Source organism: Malaclemys terrapin, chromosome 2 (genome assembly GCF_027887155.1).
Source record: "Malaclemys terrapin pileata isolate rMalTer1 chromosome 2, rMalTer1.hap1, whole genome shotgun sequence".
Taxonomy (NCBI): Eukaryota; Metazoa; Chordata; order Testudines; family Emydidae; genus Malaclemys; species Malaclemys terrapin.
Window position 1 is genome coordinate 179,970,447 of NC_071506.1, and position 20,988 is coordinate 179,991,434.

Sequence of the window (20,988 nt, forward strand, 5' to 3'; positions counted from 1 at the left end):
GACTCACTCTAATCCTAGAGGGAAATCCATGTTTCTCACTAATTTATTTTGCAAATTCTCTTGGATATTTCCTATATCCGAAACACTTATTCCCTGTAAAGTCTGTAGAGACAGAGGGCCAGATTGTCAGCTAGTGTTTATTAGTGAAGCTCCATGCCAGTGGATGGTGCTCCACCAATTAACACCAGCTGAGGATCAGATTTTTTCCCCACTGTGTTTGTTTTCTTATTTTCTTTTCTATTTTTTCCTTAGTGTCATTCTGGTTAATTGCTTCTTTATAACTTTTCCTCAGAGCTGTAAAGAAAGGATCTTATTTAGTGTTCATGTATTATATTTCAGTTAATTAAGCAGAAGTTGATGGGATGTCTAAATCAATTAACCAGATAATAATTGTAATACATTTTAAATATTACTGGATCTAGCTGCTTTATGATCACAAATACTAACATTGCCTGTGGATTACCAATAATGATTTGGTTTTACATAAACTTGTACATGTTTTCACAAAGAAATAGATGTCAATGGTAACTGCCATCTTTCAACATCCACATCATCTGTAGCACTAAGGGGAATAGGTCCAGACCCCACAATTATAATAAATACATAGAGATTTGTTGGAGATTATTTCTTATTCGTCATACAATTGATTCTGGTCCTGTCTTCGAGTCTCTTATTTAAAGGGATACTTTCAACTCAAATGTACTATTTTAAATAATACCTAGCTCTTAAGCCATCTTTCTATTTATGTATTTAATTCGTATTTGGCTCCTCGGTGTGCGGTTTGTTTTTCTGTTGAGGGTTTTATGGAAGGTAAATGAACCAGGCTGATAACTGTAAAGACTCTTATAAACAGTTGCATGGGAGTATTTAAATGGAGCATCTGCCAAACATGCATTCTTCTTGAGTCTCCCTGTTTACCAAGAGGGGTTGCTGCTGGCGAAGCCATCACGGTTGTACAGGTCCTCTCATATGAACAATCTCCCACCTATCCCAGCCCCTGAGAAGGAGGCAAGGAGAAGCTGCAATTGGCTGGAACCCTTGTTTGGTGGCTAATGAGGAGCAAACACAACCTGGAGCAACTGCCACTGCTTGCAACCTGGGCTTGCTTGTTAAATGAAAACCACTGCCTCTTCTGAGAGAGGGTGATTTTTAAATTGATGCTGTGAATGATATAGTTCTCCCCTCTCTCACCCACACACAGAACTATGAAGCCTTTCCAACTCATTAGGACAAATTTTCAAAAACATCCTATAAAATTGTGTCTGGAATTTCAGAAGTTTTTTAACAGGGTTTAGCAACGTAGTCATAGGGATTGACAAGGGAGGAGAGAAGAGAATGCACCTTGTAATGTTTCAATTTTCCAGCTCTCCCCTTTAACACTGCCTGATCATAGAGTCATAGAAATGTAGGGAGAGAAGGGACCTTGAGAAGTCATCAGGTCCAGCCCCCTCTGCCGAGGAAGAACCAAGTATACCTAGACCATTCCTGACAGGTGTTTGTCCAACCTGTTTTTTTAAAAAAAAGCCAGTGATGGTGATTCCACAACCTCTCTTGGAAGCCTAGACCAGAGCTTTTCCCTAATATCTAACCTGAATCTCCCTTGCTGCAGATTAAGCCCATTATTTCTTGTTCTACCTTCAGTGGGGATGGAGAACAACTCATCACCATCCTTTTTATAACATCTCTTTACATATTTGAAGATTGTTAACAGGTCCCCCCTCAATCTTCTTTTCTTAAGACTAATCGTGCCCAGTTTTTTTAACCTTTCCTGATAGGTCAGGGTTTCTAAACCTTTTATCGTTTTTGTTGCTCTCCTCTGGACTCTCTTCAATTTATCCACATCTTTTCTAAAGTGTGGCACCCAGAAATGGAAACAGTACTCCAACTGAGGCCTTAGCAGTGCTGACCAGGATGGGGCAATTAGCTCCCATACTGTTAATACACCCAGAATGGTAGCAGTCATTTTCACGACTATCACAGTGTTGACTCATATTCCATTTGCGATCCACTGTAACCCCCAGATCTTTTTCAGCAGTACTACTGCCCATCCAGTTATTCCCAATTTTGTTGTTGTACATTTGATTTTTACTTCCTATGGGAAGCACTTTGCACTTGTCTTTACTGAATTTCATCTTGTTAAAACTGGTGTCATCTGCAAATTTTATAAGCATTCTCTCCACTCCATTATCCAAGTCATTAATGAAAATATTGAATAGTACCAGATCCACAGCAGACCCCTCTGAGATCCCCACTAGATACACCGTCCCAGTTTGACAGGAAACCACGGATAACTACTAGTTGAGTACTGTCTTTCAGCCAGTTGTGCACTCCCCTTATATTAAATTCATGTAGACCATATTTCTCTAGTTTGCTTATGAGAATGTCACATTGGACTGATGATGTATTTGCATGGAATCTATTCCACTGCTTTAAAAGTAACTCTCTTCCACAACATATAAAAACTCACTCACTGGGAGACCCATTATGAATAGCTAACTACTGCAAATTATTCAAACATGTTTGAATCCTTGATGTAGTAGGTTGGAGCAGATTTGTCAGTAAGATTCACTGCAGGAAACACAGCTTCTGAGTTCACTTACTATACCTCTTAAGATGTAGTTCTGATAGTTCTGGTCTGCCTCAGCTCCCACTTTTATCAAGCAAGTCAGGCCTTCAGCCACAACAAACTCATGAACCAAATCCTTGTCATCCTGCCAAAGAAGAGAAAGGGAGAGAAAACAGAGATACTACATTACAAATCTCAAAGACAAGGAAACATTTTTTGTCACAATAACATGAACTAAAATATATGGTCTGTGGATTTTACTTTCTATTCAAATTAAATAATATGAGCATACTCTTTTTCTATAAGTCAGAACTGGACCAAGAATTCTTCTATCAACCAAGCCAAGTATACTGGACGTCCAGTTGACTACGCTTTGGCACTCAGGGTGTGAAATTTTTCATAGCCCAGGGTGACGTAGCTAGGTCTATCTAATTTTTAGGTGTAGATGAGGCCTTTTAAAAGTATGTCTACACTACAATTAAACACCCACAGTTGGCCCATGTCAGCTGACTTGGTCTGTGGGACTGTAAAATTGAAGTGTAGACTTCAGGGCGCAGTCTGGAGCCCAGACTCTGGGATCCTCCCCCCTCTTGTGCTCCAGTCTGAGCCCAAACATGTACACTGCAATTTTACAGCCCGATAGCCCAAGCCCCAGAAGCGCAAGCCCAGGCCCATGGACATGACCATCTGAGGGTGTTCAATTGCAGTGTGGACATACCCTAAGAATCTGTGGCAATATCAGCAAGTATAGGCCACTTCAGTCTCTTGGCATAAATTCAACCGAAGTATTTATAGTAGTTGCCATAAAATATGGATATTTATTTCACTGTAATCATAGTATTTGTGATATTAATTAAACTTTAAGTGAGAAAATACAATAGTAAATTTAATGACTGAGGGTAGTTAAATTCCCCCTACATCTGTATGTAAAAGTCATATAAAATTTCATGCAAAATGATTTTGTTTACTATAGGGGTATTTTTAATAACCATTCTTTGGAATTTACTAGACAAGTACATCTCTTTTATGAAATTTTGCTAGAGTACAAACTGAGTAGGGATTGCAGGATTTGACCCAACGTTTTCAGTTGGTTGGTTTTTTTTTACATAGGACTATAATGTAGAGAAATGAGGATGTGACAGCATCCAGAAAAACTGTATGCACCCAGGGTTAGATTTTTTTCCCATTAAAGTTTATATCCATTTCTAAGACTAATAGCTTAGAAAGTTTTTCGCTTAAATAGTAGGAATTGAATGAAATCCTTTCCAAATTGTAAAAATGTAAATAGTGCAAAAATCAGTGTCAAATACAATACATTAAAAAGTCAACATTTACAGTTACCTCAGAGTAGTACTACATGACCTTAATATTTAAGTTCCTGGCACTTAAAAAGTCCTTCTACCCTGCAAAGAAGAATCTTTTCTCCAGGAAAGCATCAGAATTCACTTTGCATGCCAAGTATAATTTCAAATGACATGATTTTACACATTTGGTATTATTAGTTTCATATTCACCTTTCATATATTACCTCTATGATGGTATATTGAGAAGATGACCAGGGGAAAAATAGTAACTTTGGCATCACGGGTTCTTTTTGTTAACCATTAATTATTATGGCAACAAGTAATACTTGTTGATTTAGGGAACAATATCCATAATTGTGAGAATAATTAACTACATCTGTGTCATTCTGGTTAATAAAATACCACTCCTGGACTGTGGTTAACAATTTGCCATTAGTTACATTTGCTTGTGGTGATTTATGCAAGTCATTTCTTGGACCACCAGTCTCTTATGCAGCACAATCTGGTGATTACAGTACTTCAGCTGCTGAAGAGGGCAGTGCAGGTATTTAGAACACCCATGCCAACAGAATAGAGAGAAACATTTATATAAAAGAAAAGGCAGCCATTCAAAAACATGCCTAAACTTACAGAAAGCTGCTGGACAGTTAATTAAGCAGCAGTTGACGGGATGACTAAATCAATTAACCAGATAAGCATTAATAAATGTAAAATATTACTGGATCTAGCTGCTTTGTGATCACAGATACTAACATTGCCTGTGGATTACCAATAATGATTTGGTTTTACATAAACTTGTACATGTTTTCACAAAGAAATAGATGTCAATGGTAACTGCCATCTTTCAAATACTGTAGCACTAAGGGGAATAGGTCCAGACTCCACAATTATAATAAATACATAGATTCGTTGGAGATTATTTGTCATACAATTGATGGTGCTCACTGAGTTAGAAAACTGCAAAGTCATCTAAAGAATAAAGTGTCGTTTATGTTGACAATGCACTTATTAGGCTCTGAATGTTATACATTTGCTAAAGTGAAGAGTTAAATAATTTTAATAATTTGTTAGAACAGATATATCTTCAAGCCATAAAGCATTCTGGGGGAAATTTATGCAACGGCAAATCTTGGGTCGGCTGGAAATGCTGGAGAAGGATTTGATTACTGAGTAATGCAGGAAGAGGTGAAAGATGTCCATCAAAATTTTTACCCCCAGCTAAGAATTATTTATCCTTCCTATTGAAAAGAATAAGAAGGAGAAGCCAACTCAAGTCAAGCTCATCCTTTAGTTCCCCCCATAAACCTATGGTAAATAAATAAAACAGATTAAGAAATATGCATTAGACTTTGGTTTAGAACTCTACTTTTCTATAGATTTATATTTTTTTCTTAAACATTAATGAAACACTGGTAAATATATTGTTTTAAGATTCACAATCCCTAGAAACCATCATGCAGAGTCCACAATTTAATAGTTTAAATTGAAAGTGCAAATAGAAGATTTGATGAAGGGGACATAAACTTGCTCTATTTTGTTGATGTTCAAAGTTTTATAATGTGATTCTACCTCTGTGTTCAGCTCCATGGTAATGGTTGTATCAATAGTATAGAAAGGGACCAGACAGAAAGCGGGATCACAGAGTACACAGAGAAGTCTGTTTGATAATATTGCATATATTTATTATAGTCTGACTCCTCTTGCTGAATAAAACAGGCTAGATTTTGGCTGAGATGCACACATACAGGCTTGTCATAGCTCCATTGGAGTCAATGGAATTACGACAATTTTCAACAGCTGAGGATCTGGCTCTGACACTTTGGGCCAGATCATGGCCCATGGTAAACCCATTTTGTGTCTCTCCAAAAGCGCAAAGGGGAATTAAAGCTGCCCTACCTGGGCATCTGAGGATTTGCTGGTGTGGGGGAATCCTTGGCAGACACAGAGTCAATATAGGAAGCTCTACTCCACCTACCGCCAGGCCCCTGACATAAAGGGCATGCCCAGGTATGCTCTGAGGCCTGTGGCCAGAGCATGCTGAGCTCTGGCAATCCTTGACTAGTGAAATGCCCTTGGAATCTATTACAAGTTGCACAACTAAGAGGATTGAGCTCTTCAATTCCAAGTCAATCTATCTCACGCTAATTTGTATAAAACCTGTTGTCAAAATTTGCATTTTAAGGCAAAGTTCCAAAACTAGCATTTTGCAGCAGCTGTTACACCATCAAAATACCCCGTCATAATCCATACATTTTTCAGGTGACTGAAAAAATGATGCAAGACAAAATGCATTCTAGACCTAAATCCATACCATTCCAGAATGTCTTGCATAAGTCAGGAACGTATCTCCGACAATTAAGCAAAAACAAAAACTTTTTCCGTAAGTCCGGATTTCTGTAAATTGGGTTTGCATAACCCGGGGAGCATCTGTAATACCAATCTCACAAATAGCCAAATGTGCCAGTCTGTACAGAACAATTGTATATACAAAACAACTATATTACAAATGCTAAAGATCTACACTAAACTGAAAAGGGCTACATTTTGCTCACTGTAGTCACATATTGTCCCATTAATGTCACACGAACAGTCCCATTAAACTTACTTGCTTGAGTAAGAAGAAAAGGATTCATGCAACATAAAATAAAAATGTAGATCTAAAGCTGCCATTTTGCCCGCAAGTCACTTCATAATGCCCATGGCACTCTGTGGTCTCAAGTCAGTGAATGATCTTCTGTACTAATGCGACAGAAGTATAAAACTTGGAATCAATGTGCCAAATTCCTCCTAGGTTTAACTCCAGTGAAGCCAACAGAGTTACATTAGTGATGAAAATGATCCAATGTGACAAAGTGAAGCTGGAACACCATCACGTGGGCACATATCATTTGCACTACAATTTCTTTTGCAAAGTCATACACAAATTTTACAATACTAGTTGTCTCAGCAGCCAAAAGTCTGCTAGGTGCCTCCCAATACACCCAAAAGACATGATCCCTGCCCCGAAGTAGCTTACAAGCAATTTTATGTTCTGTGTTTGTACAGCACCTAGCACAATGGAATCCTGGTCTATGTTTGGGGCTCCTAGGCAATACCACATTACAAATAAACAATAAGACAGACATAAATAGGGTGTGACACTGGCAGACCAGCCAACCTTTGTATGACCCATAACAACTTAACAAGAGGCATTTGTATCAAAACAATTCACGTGTATGTGAATTTCAAAGAGATGTACTAGACTAGCAATCATCAACTCATTCATTTCTAGTAATAGAAGTCAAGGGTAGATGCTAAGTGTACTTATCTGTTTATCTATACCTCAGGGATGGCCTGAGCCTGAGAAGGAGCCAGAATTTACCACTGTACATTGAAAAAGAGCCACAGTAATACGTCAGCAGCCCCCGCATCAGTTTCCCTCTCCCCCCCCCACTCCCTGCACCTCCCATCCACTGGCAGCCCCGCCCATCAGCGCCTCCCCCTTCCTCCCTGCACTTCCCGATCAGCTGTTTAGTGGTGTGCAGGAGACTCTGGGGGAGAGGAGCGAGGGCACAGCAGGCTTAGGGGAGGGGATGGGATGGAAAGGGGTGGAGTGGGGGCAGGGCCTGTGGTAGAGCCAGGGGTTGAGCAGTGAGCACCCCCTGGCACATTGCAAAGTTGGCGCCTGTAGCACCAGCTCCAGAGTCGGTGCCTATACAAGGAGCCGCATATTAACTTCTGAAGAGCCGCATGTGGCTCCGGAGCCACAGGTTGGCCACTCCTGCTATATCTCGTTAGAAGTTTAACAATTAACCAAATGAGCAGGTAGATGCTAATTCCCTTTCATGACTTAATTGCCTTAATTATGTATGTGACTGTGTCCACTTAATATTGAGATCCAAGATGTAAAATACTGCAGGCAACTAATAATATTATCTACATTGTCTTCAGCTTAACTATCTATGTTATAATGAAGGACTGGTTAATTACACTCATTCACATGAGGTAACTAGTTTATCTGTATATGCATAGGAAATAGAAGATTAGTTTCAAAGCAACAGTCCTCAGGAAATCTGCGTTGCCTATTCTTCCTCAAGGGAAGGCCCTGCTGTGACAACTTCTATGAGAAGGTTTGTCAGCCTGCTAGAAGAGCTATAAAAGAGAAGCCTGATCCTGCCATCTCAGCTCTGCTTCAACTTTAACAGGGAAAGTATAAGACATACAACAGAGGTCTCCAGGTAGGCGCCTGGATTATCCTGGAAATCTCATGGGAAAACTCTAACAGACTCTACACCTGAATTGCCTGTTGGACTATAACCCATTGAACTAATTCCAGAGAGACTTTTATAAGCCAGCAGATATACATTGCTGCCATGATTCTGATCTATGAACATTAAAAGTAATTTGTATGTATATTGACCTTGTAACCATTTATAACTCTCTTCTTTCTTTTTCCTCTTATTAATTTTTAGATTTAGTTACCAAGGATTACCTATAAACATGTATTTGGGTAAAATCTGAAATATTAATTGACCTGGGGAATAATGTGTCTGATCCTTTGGGACTGGAAAAACTTGATTTATGGTGAATAGGGTTTTAATGACCTCTCACTGTACTAGACTTAGTTGTCTAGATGAGAGCCGAAGGCTGGAATGCCTGAAGTGGACTATGTCTGGCTTCTTGTTAACCAGTGTGGTATTACAGAAGCTCTTTTGTTACTGGTCTGGTGAATCTAATTATAGAATAAACCACCGGTTTTGGGGACTGTCTGCCCTATTCCTCGCAGTCTGCCCTGAGTGTAGCATTCTCAGCGTGGCCCAGGCAGGCACCACGGTCCCAGAGGGGAGTTACAAGAAAGGAAAAGACTATGGTGAAATCAGTAAGACTATGTTGTTGACCAGTGAAGGCTAGTGTAGTGCATGATGTAGTGCGGAAGGTTTTTGTTTAAATAAATTTCTTAACCAGAAGGCCAGCCGTCCTTTCAAACAGGCAAAGTATGGCCTACTAGATTGTTTGAAAGACTCTGTACTGTTGTGACAGAGAAAAGAGAATGTACATATATAATTTCTTCTCTCCTGGTTTCTCCAATATAAAAGCACTTAATAATTCAACCCATATATGTATACACACAGCCATGTCATTTATACTCAAAGGAAATTATTTGAGTAGTCTCTTGGTCTTCCAGCATTCTGAAAATTGTTTTCCATAAAGTTATAAAGAGATTGGATAAAGTAGTAATAAGCCCTAGAACTCATCTAGTAAGCTTTATGTAAGTTTGTCCATGATTGAGGTAAGATAAATCTGCTCAATCCATTCTGATTCACTAGAGGGTGAATCTCATTCACAGGGTTCTAGCGAGGAAATTATTTTAGTTGCCAAAATCAGTGGTTAAACAAATCTTTGTGGTATTTCAACTTACTGTAAGAATATGGGGCCTAAACCCCACAGGAAAAAAAATTACTAGAAAAAAGAAGTTATCTGGGATTTTGAAAAGTTACCCAAAATTATCCAAGTAAGAGTAGGTTTACCAAAGGTGTAAAAGAGAGACTTCTTCAAAATCATTTTTCCAGCAATCTTTTTGACAAATGGTTATTGCTTGTGTTCAACTTAATAAAAACAGCAATAGAATCTAAGCACTAATTTAGAGACCACTGATATACAAGGAACACAGCAACCAAATATGTATTTTCAATAGGAATTACAATTGAAGTCAGTAAAATTGGCTGGTAATTATCTTTTTCAGCATACATTGTTTTTCTTTTAGAAATATTTTATGGACACCTTTCTAGAAATCTTGATAAGAGATTGAGCCTTTCCTGAACCGTTTTCAATGTCCTTGGGTTGACAGACAAAATGATCCATTCTGGATTGTTTAAGGACAAAATAGCCCAACTGGAAATATTGAAAAATAGAATAACTGTGTTCCAGTGTTTCTAGAATATCTTTAACATTAAAAGACCTAACGTGTCAATTTGGAAGAGCTATAAGATCCAAAAGATATCAAAAAAGTCTGATTCAAAGCCCACAGAAGTCAATAGGAGTCTTTCTATTGATATCAGGGAGCTTTAGCTCAGGCCCTTCAGGTGGAAAAAAAAAAAAAGAAAAAAATTCAAAGGCAAAATATGGCATTTAGGTGCCCATCTCCAACTTTCATTAGGAGATGGGTACCTAACTGCCCTTTACACCTTTTTAGGGCAAGCATACACTAGAAGTGCTACCGTGGCACAGCTTCATCAGTGCAGATGTGTTACTGTAGCACGTCTGGTAAAGACATTCTACGCTGATGGGAGAGAGCTCTCCCATCAGCATAATAAAACCACCTCCATGAGAGGTGGTAGCTATGTCAGTGGGAGAGCTGTCCACATCGGCACTTACATTGGTGCAACCTGTGTTGCTTAGGGACGTGGCTTTTTCTCACCCGAGTGACAAGTTTTACCGATGTCAGTGGTAATGTGTACAAGTCCTTAGAAATCTCCCTCCAAATCTTTATTGGAATGGATGTATAGTTGTTATTTTATGTCTGTACTTCTACTAGAATATTATTCACAAACAAAAAACTTGACAATATCCTTTTAATTCTCAATGTGATATGCAGTATGTATTATAGTTTGTTGTCATTGCTTTTTCTTATTTTAAATGAAATCAAGATATGCATCCGAAGAAGTGGGCTGTAGTCCACAAAAGCTTATGCTCTAATAAATTTGTTAGTCTCTAAGGTGCCACAAGTACTCCTGTTCTTCTGATTTCTTTAGTGTTATCAAAAGGGCTGAAATAGTAAACTATTACCCTGTAGATTCATCCTTGACTGAAGTGAGATATATTGCATTAGACTGCAGAGGAAATGAAGGGAATGTGCAAACTTTAACCAGACTACTTTGAAAAACACTGAATAAACATACCAAAACTGAATTAAAAAAAGGCTTTTAAGGTACTCCTCCTCTCCCCAATAAAAGGAGAAACGAAGGTGTAATGAAGCAGAGTATAAACACATCATACTGTAGACAAAAATTTCACTCTGTACATTATCTATTCCATCATGTATATATGATGTAGGGAAAGAAGCAAACATCTGGAATGTGCAAAGAAAGATGAAAGGAATCCAAATCCACATATCCCAAACTGAAAGGAAAATGTTTACATCATCTCTGTACTAGGGTAATCTTTTCAAACCCATTAACTCACTGACTTGCCAAGTTAGGTGACCTCAAGAGTAAAGGCTATTCTAGCAATGGCAAGTTGTTCATTGTTTCCAGAAAAAGATAATTCATTCTATAGATTATATAGAGCAGCATCAATGAATGACTAGTTGCTGCAGCATGTGTATGATAACAACTAACGGGGGCAGAGGAAGGTTTGACATTTGGTAGGGAAATGGAACCCTCCAGCAATATTGCTAAGATTTATGACCCCTTAATCAGCAGGCATTAAAGCACTGATGAGAAAAGAAGCAAAACACAGTGAAATCTCCATAAGCTTCCTTTCTAAGCTCCTACAACCATAAAGATTGTGCAGTAACACAAAGACCAGCTACTTAAGAACTTTACAAAAAGATACTGGTGTCCCTGACAGCTAAATATATTTTAAACACCCATTGATAAGTTTGGAACAGATAAAACCCTAAAAAAAGCAAGCATTTCAGGAGCAAAACCAGGAACAATTATGTATGTATATTGCTTTCCAATTTTATGCTATTTTATTCCAATAAGCCATCAAACAGAACTCTGAATATATTTAAACTATTTAAAGTTTGCTTGTTAAGTGAGAGGCTGGCAAATGTAATATATAAATATTTACAAACCAACTGTTATACTTAAACATTTCCAAAGCCTGCTATTTTTGTGGACCATGTGTTTTAAAAGTTCCTCCCCACAGTGTTATTTTATTTCTGTCATAGGAACATTGTGATGGGTTGGATCACAGAAACCCCCTTGGGGCTGCCAACTGATGTGCCAAGACTACTTCTGCCCCTGCTTTCCTGCCCTGGCAGCTTGGGACTCCAGAGCTCTGCCTGGTTTGAGCTGGACCCGCTAGCCTGCTGCAAACCCAGACCCAGGTCTGAACCACACACCCCCTAACAGCTGCAGGCTTAATTGTAAGCAGGTTAAGAAGTGTTCCTGTCTTTAACACTCGGATGCCCAACTCCCAATGGGGTCCAAACCCCAAATAAATCCGTTTTACCCTGTATAAAGCTTATGCAAAGTAAGTTCATAAATTGCACAGCTCCCACTCCCCCCCCCCCCCCCGCCCCAGGTATTAATTAACTCTGGGTTAATGAATAAGTAAAAAGTGATTTTATTAAATACAGAAAATAGGATTTAAGTGGTTCCAAGTTTTAATAGAACAAAGTGAATTACCAAGTAAAATAAAATAAAACATGCAAATCTAAGCCTAATACAGTAATAAAACTGAACACAGATAAAACCTCATCCTCAGAGGTGTTCCAGTAAGCTTCCTTTTACAGACTAGTCCCCTTCTAGTCTGGGTCAAGCAATCACTCACACCCCCTGTAGTTACTGTCCTTTGTTCCAGTTTCTCTCAGGTATCCTTTGGGGGTGGAGAGGTTATCCCTTGAGCCAGCTGAAGACAAAATGGAGGGGTCTCCCATGGGTTTAAACAGACTCTCTCTTGTGGGTGGAGACCCCCTTCTCTCTCCTATGCAAAGTCCAGCTCCAAGATGGAGTTTTGGAGTCACCTGGGCAAGTCACATGTCCATACATGACTTTACAGGGAACAGCCATTGTTTACATGCTACCCTGAATGTCCTCAGGTAGACTTCTTATGTGGATTGGAGCCTTCCAAGATTCATTGTCCTTTAAGTATTTCTTGATTGGGCACTTAACTTGCACATTCCTTTCTCAAGAAGCTGACCAAATGTTTTACTAAGGCTACTTAGAAATCAAGCAGGTACACAGCCAATATTCACAACATCGAATACAACAATGACACATGCATACAAATAGGATGAATAGATTCAGCAGATCATAAACTTTACAGAGATATGTTACATGGCATATGTAGCATAAAACATATATTTCCATAATGCCTTATGGGGTGCACCGCCACAAACATATTCTCCTAACAGAAGAAGATTTTTCAGAAAATTATCTCCCAGAAAAACAGAATGCAGTAAACTTAAAAAAATAAAATAAAATAAAATAAAATAAATCAGCTCTAACAAGCACTGCAAACAGCTGTATTCTAAGCATTTGGGGATGTTGAATTAGTTACTTGCTAATCACATTCGGATGTCCACATATTTTTGTTTTACATGGCCAACAGCTGTGCAATTTACTATATATACACACACACACCACACCACACCTCCTCCCCCCCAGGGATTTCCACTAAAAGAGCAACTCATTTTTATGCCTTTCCTTTTTCTAAGACATCTCCGTATCCCTCTGGGAAGCCTGAGGAATCCCATATTTATTCCGACTCCATACATCTTGCCCCCACCACTTTATAAAGTTGCATGTCACACCCATTGTGATACTGGCTTGTTTAAACAAGGAACCTGGGTACTGTCAGCTTGTCCTCCCCTTGTGAGGTATCACTGAATAAGCAGGCAGGCACATTCTGTACCAGCCAACTTTCTAATTGTAAACGTAGAACACACTGCAGTCTGGAATTGATAAAGGCATGGGTAGCCGTCGTGATGACCACGTCTGAAAGAAAACCTTAGAACTTCCTTGCCAAGCACAGATGAAAAAAAAAATCACTTTTGAATACTGTTTACAAGACAGGAGTCCTGTGTGTGGCACAAACCTGAACTGGCCAGATGTGTCCTCCATTGAAAGAGAAGTGCCACTCTCTTTCCTCCAGTGCAAAGACTCCACATTGTTCTAGTTAGGGGCAAACCAGGGCTAGGAATTAAACCTGAGTTTACTATGGTTAGGGTTCCATATTTCTCATGGAGATTGCGGAAGTCACAGATTCCATGACTATCTGCGACCTCCGTGACTTCTGCATGTGGCTGACCCCAGGGCTGTCCAAGCAGCTGACTCCGGTGCCTGCTGCTCAGGAGGCCCTGGGGACAGCCATACCAGCCACTGCTGGAGCAACTCTGCAGCCAGGCGCACTGACCGCTGCTGGAGCAGCCCCGTGACCAGTCGCACCAGTTGCTAATACTAATAACACATGGATCCTTGAAGTGTGAATCTACTCTGAAAAGTTATTCCATAAAACAGTATTGTGGGGTCCCAGGTTTATTATTCCTCAGATACTTCCAAATCAAATATTATCAGCTTAGAAGTAAAATGATGTGTTTTTTCTAACTGCCTGCCCTGCAAACTCAACGTAGGATCAGAAAGTTGAGCTGGGTTTAGGAGGATTAGGAGTTGAGGATTAGGATTTTCTCATTTGGTGATATAAATTAGCTTCAAGGGAGCTAGAGATGAGTGGTGAAGGAAGGGGAAGAAAAAGCACAGCAAGTGGTACAATGTAAATTAAGGCTTTTTAGGATAAACTATCTCAGTGAAGAAAAGAATACAAGGAATGTATTTGCCCTCTACCCCTTTTTTATTCTTCAGTGTGAGAATACCATGTTGAAATAAAATGAGACATCGTATTCCAAAACAACTGCTAAGACTCCTCTACTGGCATGCAAATGAAGCAGAATGGCAGGATCCAGTCTTTTAAAAAAGATAATATAGGGCAAGATTCTTTGGCCTGCTCTGCCCCCGTTTTGCATTTCTGGTGGCACAAAGGGAGCAGAAGCAGCCAGGTCTCCCTTTCCAAGGACTGCTCTGGCTTTGGGCAGCCCCAGTGCTTGCAGAGCCATCATAGCTGGCTCCTACAGGACTATTCCTTGCAGACCCCAGCGTAGAAGGCATGTTAGAGTGTGGACAGATCGCAATGCACTCCAGCTATCTCCAGCTGGTGTATAGCCCTTATGTGGTCCAGAGGCAGCTAGCATAGGTAACAACAGCCTATGGTCTTTTTTAATCTATGCCAGAGTTTGTGCAAAACCAGCAACCAATTCCTTTTTGTCCATCCTCTCAGTTGCACAGCTAGGAATCTGGCCCATAGACTCCTTTAAAATATATCACATCTGCACAGGCATGATTATTTGTAATTACCCATATCTGCTCCCAATGTACCGTTACCTTGTGTGTCAAATCCACTGAAGTTACTGACAAAATTATCCCTGTCAATTTTCTTACCTTAGTGTAGAAACAGAAGTACATGCTGTGTTCAGTTATGTCACATATCACAGAATAAAATTCCAGCTAAATCCCAAAGTCCAGTTTTTTAATTGTATAAGCAATAAGTTGTGTTTTTGTATATATCAAGTTGAGCTTCCAATGATAGCTTAGTTTAAAAAAAATCTCATTTTGGCATGCACACTGAGCCAATGTGATCAGGAAGTGATTGAGGGAGTATAAATATGGACTGACACAATATATTTTATAGTCACTTTCCCATACTTTAAATTACAGTTCTGTTTTCTGGACTATAACATTATTAATGTAATTAAAATATTATATCACAAATCCAGAAGTGCCTAATACTATATATCTGTAATTCAAACATCACTGTTTGCTTCAGGATATTTTAGGTTGCTTCCTGGGCCATATCAGCTATAACAAATGCACCTTGAAGAAAGAGGGAAATCAAGAAAGTTTTAAAGTTCCATGAGATGCCTCATACTGTCCTGCTGGTTGAATCTAAATTATGTAAGGAGCACCAAAGATAGGATTCTATATAGGGACCACCTGTTGTTCTTAACTAATCCACTGATTGTAGGATTCAAACCCTGTCTTATATCATTATTTAAACCTCTGGTTTGCATTGAGGTGGATAATTCCATTTAAAACACAATCAAAAAACAGAGCACAGAACCAGATATGAACAGAGTTTTTCACACAGTCCTGAAGAACCTACATCTCTAAGTTCATATATTTTCAATTCTGTACATTATATGGCATTGGTGACAAAATACTCCTAGATGAGGATACTGGGGACATTCTGGTAGTGTTTTTACTGTAGTTTTCTACTTCTGTTTGCACATGCATTACTTAACATATTCCCATGGAGCTGCCCTATTTATTTTGTGAGATTGTACTCAATTTGCTCATAATGTATACCCCCAAGAGCTTTGCAGACAAACCTAGCCCTTTGTGAGGGAGATGGTTGATTGTAACTTTCCAGAGGGATAAAACTGGAAATTGACAGGAAATAGTGTGCTTCTGTATATAATTGAGAACTAAACTGTGACTGCTCCAGTACCGAGTCTCTCAATATATATCATTACATGTAATGACATCTAGGAGTTTGAAGGTAATTCCCTAGCAATTCACATATAGGCTGTGGGAGAATTTCCCAAAGGAAATGGTGGAAGCCCCACTGCTCAAATCATTTACACCTCTTGCTTATAGAGAAGAAATTAATAAGAGAATGCATACATACGAAATGAGTGGCGTAGAGAAGGTAGAGTTGTTGTTTCTATTGAACCTTTCTCATAGTACAGGAACAAAAAGACAATCAAAACTATATACAAATACTCAACCTATGGAACTCATTGCCATAAGGTATCATTAAGGCCAAATGTTACAAAGGATTTGAGAAGGATGAGATATTTATACGCATAATGGGAACATACACAGGTGTGTTAGACAGAAAATTTAAGGAATATAAACCTTCATGCTTCACTACATAAGCCAATCGCTAACAGAAAGGGCTAAGAAAGAACTTCGCCTACAGACAGGTTAGTTTATAATTGTCCACTGTTGTGTTTCTTGCATTTTCCTCTGAAGCATCTGATTATAATCACTATTATAAACAGGATGTGGGCTTAGACAGACCACTGGTCAGATCCATTATGGCAGTTTCTATGTTTATATCTTATCTGGACAAAATACTCAAGAGTATACTGGAAAGAACAAGCATGCAGGGAAGTGAACAAGATGACCTAGCTCTGACTACCAGTGATTCTATAATAAAGTGAAATTATAAATAATTGAAAAGCAGCCAATTTAGAAACAGACTTAATCTTCCCTTACCTGTCAACTAATGGGTGCTTTAAAGATGGAGTAGTAAAAATGCCTCATAACTATGAGTCAAAAGCTGCGTCCCACATTCCCCAGGCCAGTAGGTCCTTAAACACAGCACAATACTATGCTGTTGCTATGCAAAAGCAGAGAGGCTGGGGGGGGAAGGGGGCAATCACGAGGTGGAACTGTGCTGTGCCTCTCTCAGCAGCACTGTGGAAGGGTGAATTGGGGAGCAAGCTGGGGAAAGGCAACTCTCTAGATCCACAGACCTAAACACATTAGAGACAGCACATGGGGCCCAGCACCTACGACATAGCCTAATGGAGGATAGTAGGGGCAGCAGAGGAGTTACAAGGTGACACTGGCTTGGAAGAGGAAGCTTCCTTTCCTCCAAACTCTCTTAGACCCTAGATCGAAGTGTTCCCCGTCCAGAGATGTTTTCTGCATTCAGGGCTATGGGCTCCAGTGGCATACTCACCTTGGCCAGCCATCTGGGCTGGGTGAAGAAGAGCAGACTCTAGAGGTAGAGCCGTCTTCTGGGAGTAGAAACTTCCCACATTTCAGTCAGGGGCTAGGGGAGAGTGACGGAAGCAACAGGATGTGTGTATTGGGTAGGGGAGTGAGGGGTACGTAGACACGGGTGATATAATCAGACTCTGTTTTCAGCTTTGACTCATGGCATCCTTTTCTTCCTGCTCTCTGGCTGTTGCTTCAACCACCTCCCTTCCATCACAATTCCTCCCCTGCTAGCCTCACTCCCCCTACCCGTTACGTTCCTCTCCCAGTCTTGTCTTCCCTCCCCACCACCTCCTCACATTTCCTGAATCTTCCTGCTTCATGTTCCTGTCAACTTATCTCCTCCACCCTCCCTCTTGCTCCAACCTATTACACATACATATGTGTAAAAATGGGACAATAACATTGTCATAACTATAAAGGGAAGGGTAACAGCTCTCTGGTGTACAGTACTATAAAATCCCTCCTGGCCAGAGACTCCAAAATCCTTTTACCTGTAAAGGGTTAAGAAGCTCAGGTAACCTGGCTGACACCTGACCCAAAGGACCAATAAGGGGACAAGATACTTTCAAATCTTGGGGTGGGGGGGGAGGTTTTTGTTTGTGTTCTTTGTTTGGGAAGTGTTTCGCTCTTGGGACTGAGAGGGGCCAGACATCAATCCAGGTTCTCCAAATCTTTCTGAACAAGTCTCTCATATTTCAAACTTGTAAGTAAACAGCCAAGCAAGGCATGTTAGTTTATCTTTGTTTTCTCAACTTGTAAATGTACCTTTTGCTAGAGTGTTTGTCTCTGTTTGCTGTACTTTGAACCTAAGGCTAGAGGGGGGTCCTCTGAGCTCTTTAAGTTTGATTACCCTGTAAAGTTATTTTTCCATCCTGATTTTACAGAGAGGATTTTTACCTTTTTCTTTAATTAAAAGACTTCTTTTTAAGAACCTGATTGATTTTTCCTTGTTTTTAGATCCAAGGGGGTTGGATCTTGATCCACCAGGAGTTGGTGGGAGGAAGGAGGGGGGATGGTTAATTTCTCCTTGTTTTAAGATCCAAGGGGTTTGGATCTGTATTCACCAGGGAATTGGTGAAGGTCTCTCAAGGCTACCCAGGGAAGGGAATTAGCTTTGGGATGGTGGCAGCGGACCAGATCTAAGCTGGTAGTTAAGCTTAGAAGTTTTCATGCAGGCCCCTACATTTGTACCCTAAAGTTCAAAGTGGGGAAGCAGCCTTGACAAACATGATAAACACCAATCATCACCCTGACAACTTGCTTTTTACATTCCATCTCTCTTCCCTATTCTTTGTTTTTTTCTGTCTAGTTAGACTGTTTTTTCCTGGCAGGGACCACCTATTCTTGTGTGTTCATACAGTTCCTAGAGCACTTAGCACAATGGGGCCCTTAGCCTGACCAGTGCCTTTAGGAATTGCTGGAATATAAATTTAACAAATAGTGAGATCTTTCCTACTTCAAGTATCATAAAATGTTTAGAATCTTAAGGAAAACATCTACTTTATTTCTATACCTTATATATCTCTCAGGTCAAGTATAAGTTATAAACAAAGACAGTGGTTTGACCTGCTTTATTTAGCTTTTTCCTTCTTTTATAAGTAAATCTATGTGAGCCATTAATAAAGTAACATTCTACACTCACATCTTGTGGAAGTTTGAAGGACAAAAATGTCCAGGATGGTCTCTCAAAAGAAAAGAAAATACTAAACAAATGTTGACTTGTGACATATTTTACTTCCCCTACAGGCCACCTCACTACCAGTGGAAAAAGACTGTTGAAAAATACAACCCAGAACAGCATTTTGTCTTAGTATGCGTTTATATCTAAGACATTCCCAACAACCACTACAGGTCAATGGGTACATTTTTAGAGCAGGTAAGCAACTTATAATGGGAGTTGCACTCCTAGCTCCTTGTGGATTATGCAGAAAACTTACCCTTAAAGTATCAATGTCCTAGCACAACATTGCAAAGAGTCAACTGGCTAGTTATCAAACAGCGAACGCCAGCAAATTTCTTTTCCAGTCTTATAAGCATCTCCAGAGTATTTCTGTTGCCAGCTAGTAGAACAGTCTGACATTAATGTATTAAAAGACCAGATCATTTCTTGCCAAGTTGAAGACGTTTCAAATATACACCAAACTATTGCTGGTTATGTATTTCCATCTTGGCATGAATGAGAGGGCATCAAAATTTGCTGAGAAGTAAAACATTTTATTTACATCCATTAATCCCCCATATCTGGTTTCCCACCCCAGGACAGCACGTGAACAGAAGCCTGTTTCAGGGACTACATTTCAAACTGCATCACAGAAATATCATCAAAGCAAAAATGTAAAAGTTGTTGGTGTCAGATGCTGACAAAATGTGGAACAAAATACAATTCTTGCTAATTTGCATATCCCCCCCCAAAGTATGGGGCTTGGGACAGAGGACCAGCAGAAAAATGTCCTGACCCATGTGATAGGCGGAGACCACCTTCGGGAAGAATGAAGGGTGTGGGCGGAGCTGGACCTTATCTTTATGAAACACCATGTATGGGGGCTCGGAGGTCAGGGCTCTGAGTTCCAAGACCCGCCTAGAAAATGTGATTGCAACCAGGAAGGCCACCTTCCACAAGAGGTGTGACCAGGAGCACGTGGCTAGCGGCTCAAACAGGGTCCCTGTGAGACGGGCAACACCAGGTTTAGTCCCACTGCGGGACTGGGGGCCTAACATACGGGAAGAGATGCTCCAACTCCTTAAGGAATCGGCCAGTCATAGCATGGGAGAATACCGTGTGGCCCTGCGCCGGTGGATGGAAAGCCGATATGGCCACCAGGTGCACCCTGACTGACGAGGGTGCCAGGCCCTGGGCTCTAAGCTGAAGGAGGTAGTCCAGAATAAGCTGGATGGGGCGGCCACTGGGGAAACGCCCCGCTCTTCTGCCCATCTGGAAAACCAAGACCACTTTGCCAAGTAGGCTCAACGTGTGGAGCGCCACCTGCATTCTAGGAGGACGCGCTGAACTCCTTTCAAGCACGTCCTTTCCTCTCTACCTAACCATTGAGCAGCCACACCGTGAGGGGGAGTGCCACTAGGCTGACTGCCAGACCCATGAGGGTCCCATACCAATGCTGCCTGGGCCATGCTGGGGCAATCAGAAGGACCTGGGCCTTGTCCGTCTTTATCTTTTCTAGGACCTTGCCAATCAGCAGGAACGGGGGAAAGGCATAGAGAAACTGGCTTGACCAGGACAGGAGGAAGGCATTGGAGATAGTGCCCCCCTCCCAGCCCAGAGCAGAACTGGGCACAGCGACGGTTCTGCCGAGTCGCAAACAGGTCCACCTGGGGAGATCCCCACACTCGGAAAAGTCTGTGCACCACCTCTGGGTGGAGAGACCACTCGTGCTGAGAGGAGAAGTCCCTGCTCAAGCGAGCCGTGCGTGCAATCCGGGTGCTCGGCAGATGGAAGGCCTGTAGGCAGATGTCGTGGACTATACAAAAGTTCCACAGACTGAGGGCTTTGTGGCAGAGGATTAGGCCCCGCCTTGCCTGTTGATGTAGAACATCAAGGCCATGTTGTCCATGAGGACCCTGACCACCTGGCCCTTCAGGTGCGAGCGGAAGGCCATGCACGCCTGCCGTA

The 20,988-nt window shown here is 40.6% G+C and overlaps 1 protein-coding gene across 12 annotated transcripts in view; it reads right to left on the reverse strand.

Moving 5' to 3' along the window:
- Window positions 1-20,988, reverse strand: part of FHOD3 (formin homology 2 domain containing 3) — a 655,003-nt gene that overhangs the window by 315,972 nt on the left and 318,043 nt on the right. For all 12 annotated transcript variants that reach the window (XM_054018872.1, XM_054018870.1, XM_054018871.1 and 9 more), the window contains exon 5: window positions 2,606-2,711. In XM_054018872.1, the coding sequence (XP_053874847.1) occupies window positions 2,606-2,711 (106 nt within the window). The remainder of the gene's footprint in view (window positions 1-2,605; window positions 2,712-20,988) is intronic.